Source organism: Temnothorax curvispinosus, unplaced genomic scaffold, assembly GCF_003070985.1.
Source record: "Temnothorax curvispinosus isolate PA1 unplaced genomic scaffold, ASM307098v1 QBEX01005011.1, whole genome shotgun sequence".
NCBI classification, from domain to species: domain Eukaryota; kingdom Metazoa; phylum Arthropoda; class Insecta; order Hymenoptera; family Formicidae; genus Temnothorax; species Temnothorax curvispinosus.
In genome coordinates this window covers 2,015,455-2,020,685 of record NW_020214791.1, presented here as the reverse complement: position 1 = coordinate 2,020,685, position 5,231 = coordinate 2,015,455, and the positions used below count along the sequence as shown (strand labels likewise).

At 39.1% G+C, this 5,231-nt stretch overlaps 1 protein-coding gene across 1 annotated transcript; it reads left to right on the top strand.

Annotated features, from left to right (window-relative positions):
* Nucleotides 1-1,099: 1,099 nt before the first annotated feature.
* Nucleotides 1,100-3,979, top strand: LOC112454336 (protein NipSnap). Its single transcript, XM_025015655.1, has 5 exons — nucleotides 1,100-1,546; nucleotides 1,712-1,894; nucleotides 2,325-2,493; nucleotides 2,578-2,845; nucleotides 2,943-3,979. The coding sequence occupies exons 1-5, from the start codon at nucleotides 1,461-1,463 to the stop codon at nucleotides 3,089-3,091; spliced, it is 855 nt and encodes a 284-aa protein (XP_024871423.1). The 5' UTR covers nucleotides 1,100-1,460; the 3' UTR covers nucleotides 3,092-3,979.
* Nucleotides 3,980-5,231: the final 1,252 nt, after the last annotated feature.

The window sequence follows — 5,231 nt, the reverse complement described above, 5'->3', positions numbered from 1 at the left end:
GTCAGTATCTTGACGGGAGACGTTCTTTTGAGTAGGTAACACCGGCCGACGTCGGCTACATAACTGGTGCCCTCCTTCGCGAACTTTCCAAGCGAGCGAAGCTGCTCGCTGCTGGAATCGATGGCGGCTCGGGCGCGAGACCCGCCAACCGGGAGCGGAAAAATTCCCTAGGCTAGGTCGGTCTCGAGAATTCCATGGGGAATTCTTTCTGTCGGGAAGGCGCGAAATTTAAATGTAGTATAATTCGCGTTACTTGTTGTTGATGATACATATATAGGGTTCGATCCACTTGGCGTTTCAAACGCTCTTGAAAACATTTCATCCTTGGCTGCGTTCCACTTAGCTCCGCTTATCGCTCATTTCGTCCTTGTTTAACATTTGACAAACAAGGATGAAATGATTCCACGAGCGTTACGGAGCGATAAGTGGAACGCACCACTTGTCGTTCATCAAATGTTAATCAAGGACAAAATGATGATCTGAAGAAGCGTTTGAAGCGTCAGTAGATCGCACCCAATAATACATACATATATATTCGTTTAGTAACTTTAGAGATTTTTCGAGAATCTCGAAAGACGCATTTTCCAATTCTCCTTATCTCTGATAAGAAAATGTTTTTCTGATAACTTTGACGATCCGAGAACCTTGGAAGACCTGTATTTCAACTCTCATCGTTACACAATCTTCCTTCAATATAACATACTTTAACGATTTTTCCAAGGTTTCGAGAAATATTTCAAGTATTTTGTTGGCTCTTATCGAACTACATTCTTCCGATAACTTGTACGATTTTTCGAGAAACTTAAACGATTTGTATTCCAAAAGTTATGTCGTTACTGGAATATTCTTCCGATATAACTTCAACAATTTTTCGAGAATCTCAAACCATCCGTATTTCAAGTTTCGTTACCAGAACATACTCTTTTAATAATTAACGATGATGTTTCGTGGAATCTCAAAAGAAGCTTTTACCTCGCACGAGTCTCGCCTGTTGTCTAAAGTTCTAAACAATGTTTTTTGAAGTCGCCGCGGATGATGCGCTTGCGTGCGACGCGCGACACGACTCCACGGAGTGTTTGTCCACGTTCGTCGCGACGTCGCCGTCGCCGTCGCGAGTCGCGAGTTCGTATTCATTGATTCATTTGTGTTCTCGATGACAATAAGTCCATAAGTCTCGCTTCTCCTAGCAGAGAGAGAGAGAAAAAAAAACGGGCGGTCGCGCATGGATATTACGAGTATAAATAAACCGACCAAGTTACAAATTGGCGGTTTTCCGCGGCGTACCGTCGAGCGGGCCGCGTTGTGGCCGCGTCAGCCTCGCGTTATCCCACCGCAGCAATTGTAGTGCTCCGCGGGCTCGACCGGGCAGCGGACGACGGGGGAGATTCGCGCGTGGCCGTAGCCGTAGCCCGTAGCTCAGAGCTCAGGCCCAGGTCCCACTGGTCTGGTCCCAGTGAGAAATGGCCGCCGTTTTGAGGAGACAGTTCCGCGCCGTGGCGAGCGCGCTCGCCGGCAACGGGGGCTTGCAGCTGCACGTAGCCGCACGGTGAGCGCGCGTCAACTCGCGCGGAGCGAGTTGCCGCTGTTCTTTTCCCTCTTCTTTAATTTCTCGAGCGATCCGTCGCGATCCGCGGACGAGGAGTCCGCGAGAGCGGGACGACCGACGGCGACCGACGGCTCCGATCGGATAATCGCTGTATCATTTCCGCAGGTCCTTGACGAGATCGTCGATCTGTTGCGACACCAGCGAGGGATGGCTGAGCAAGCTCCTGGTGAGGAAGATCGAGCCGACGAAGGAGCCGCACTCGCGAATGCTCTCCCACAAGGAGGTCATTTACGCGTTGAACACTCATAACATACGGCCAGACTCGATTGACAAATATTTGGCCAACTAGTGAGTCGACATCTTTGTGACCTTGCCTCCGAGTGCGTGATAGTTCACTGACCTATTAACCCGATGCAATAGAGATCGATCAGTCTTTAACGGAATTCGACGCTTTGAATCATTTATTTTTTATCGTTCACAGTTTGTTTTAGATATCGCGGGGCAATCCCTATAGGGCCTAGGGGATATAGTTTGAGCTCGTATTGTTTATACATTCGTATTTCATCACATTGTCATTTTTTTGTCAGCTTTGTATGTGTAACCGGTGTTAAAATGTTATTTATGTACTTGTTTTGTAACGTCTGTGAGTTTATGTTAATATTTCCTTCTTGTCAAGCTGTAAACAAGTCCGTGACACTAATGTCCGTTTCTACCAATGTAGATGACAAAGGTTTTTTTTTATCTATGATTGATATTATTTCTTTTTATGTCATTCCAGTGAGGAGAACGTCAACCTTATACACTCGAAAAAATCTGAATTGAATTGCGAATTAGTGGGTTCGTGGACAGTGGAGGTGGGAGACTTGGATCAGGCCTTACATTTATGGCAATATACTGGTGGATTCGGACGCATAGATGACGCGCAAAATGTGCTTTCCAAAGATGAGGTACGAAATATCTTGCTGCGTAATGTAAAAAGATGTCAGAGACATAATAGTGATCACTAATGGAAAAAGAATTAATTTCCGTAGGCTTACCAGCAATTGCTCAAAGAACGAGGGAATTACCTAAGATCGCGTCATTTGCAATATCTGTTGGCGTTCAGTTATTGGCCACCGCTGGAAAAGCGAACAGGTCCGAACATATATGAGATACGTAGTTACAGTTTGAAGCCGGGCACGATGATAGAATGGGGAAACAATTGGGCGAAAGCTATTAATTATAGACGCAACAACGACGAACCGTTTGCTGGTTACTTCTCGCAAATTGGTAGACTGTACAATGTTCACCATATTTGGTGTAAGTGAAACTTGTATTGTTTATATTACGCTGCCTTTATGTACATTATATGCTCGGTCTTCACACACGTTAAATAATGTTTGTGTTTACTTCTCAGGTTACAAGGATCTTCAGGCACGTAAGGAGACGCGCGAAAGTGCTTGGAGATCACCCGGTTGGGACGAATGTGTCGCTTATACCGTACCCTTGATAAGAGAAATGCATTCGCGCATATTATGTCCAACTTCGTTTTCGCCCACGAAATGAGGTTTTACGGGTGCGAACACAAATGCATTTGTATATTATACCGGTTATTTCTTATAAATATATATGTACGGACTGTAATATTGTAAAAACATTTGTTACATGTATACACTGTGTAGATTTAAGTATGAACTATTTACGCGCATGAGAAAAGCTACAAATTTTTGTTGTATTACAACTGGCAGGATGTAGTTTGTTACCATTTGACGTTATACATTGGCAAAAGCAGCTATTTATATATATATATGTATACATATATATATATGTGTGTATCATATACATATATATATATTACACATGTATATATACTTACATATGTAATGCCATGCTTTTGACAAAATGTCAGTTGAATCACAACATATGCATTATATATATGTATGTATAGAGAGAGAAAGATATAAAGGAATGGTCTTTATAATTACATGCGTTTTTTCTTCTAACTCATTCATCAGCAATTTTAAAACATTCCACAGGAAGACAATACGATATCAATATATTCTGATTTTCTCATACTTGCTATATCTTTCCATTTTTACGTATTGTATTTGATATATATTGCGAAAATGTAGGTGGCACAGTATAACATAGAACGAAAAAGGTGTTTCTGAATTTATCATGTTAGTCAAATGTTTAAATCGTCAATAAAATTTGATTTGCGCATCACTTAAAGGATCGGCGAACTGGATCAAAATGCATTTATAGATTAACATTTCTCGACTTTATTATCTTATCAATATGTATTGGATTAAACAGTTTTAGCTGTTTCCTTTAAGCCTTAATTTGCGATGGAGATAGCGCACCGTACATACGGTTTCCCCAATCGATTTAGTTACAAAATGTCTATGTGTATATATTACTTAAATTTGAAAATAAAACTGAATATTCGTATAATTGTTATCAAGAGCGTTCATGATTCGATTATTCGCATTACGTATAATGCATTTCACGATTATTTATTAGGAAGCTATTGGTGTCTATCTTAATAAAATTTTACATTTTACGTTATGTTAATATAATAATAGAGATAATAATAATAATAATAATATAACAATAAAATAAAATTAATAAAATAATTAGAAAAATATTAGTCTATTCGTCTAACGTTATTATCTCATACTACAAATGAGTTGTATGAGCATATTTACTACAAAATGTTAACTCACCCACTCAGGCAATTACACTCAATTCGATGTAAAACACTTCAGCATTGCCACAGAAAATTCTTGATGAAATTATTCCCTTTAATTGCAGCTAAAGTTAACGCTCGTATAACGCTATCGCGAGAATCTGCATATTAATATTTCAATATAGAGCTGTACATATTATAAAATTGAATAAAGAATAAATATCCCAGATTCCAATAATGACCTCATTAAAAATTGCCTTAATATGCACACTATGTATATACATCAGACATATGAGTCTCATCCTACTATCAAAATATGGTACAAGGTGTTTGGTATGAGTTCTGTTCTCGTTTAAGAACAAAATGCAAGAATAAATTAAAATCTAATTACCGATGAAGCTTAGGATTGGCAAAGGAGATCAGATCTAAGTTTTGTTAAAAACAAATCATTTTCGGTTCGTTAGAAGATAGATCGAACGTAAATCTTATACGACCTCGTATATACATCTGGTTTTCACTATTTGGTTGTCTTCAAAAGATAAAAATTTTTCGTTTTCTAAAACATCTGTGGAAAATCATTTTGTTTCGCAAAATTAAAATATCCTGCATATTCATTCTTTCGGTTTAATGATCAGTTTGAAGTATTTTCTACTTTCCGTGATATCAATGGTATTTATTCTGCAAATACGACGATAATGCCTATTCTTGCTACTCCGCGCATCTTCGCCTTGAAAGAAGCAAGGCGGTTGAAAATAAAAAAAAAAGTTACGATTTGTCTTTAATTAAAGCCAGAAATTGTATTGACGTATATAGTTACATTCACTTCGGTGTTTCGTCGTTTACAAAAACAATATTCCTGTAATTGGCCGAGTGTAAAGAAGACATAATTGGTACTGGAATCGTAATTGTTACAGCAATCTCAAAAATATTGCGTTTCTATCTAACGACAATGAATTGCATTGTAATACAAACCACCAACATTACCAAATCACACCTTAAATGGAAGTAAGTGAAGAA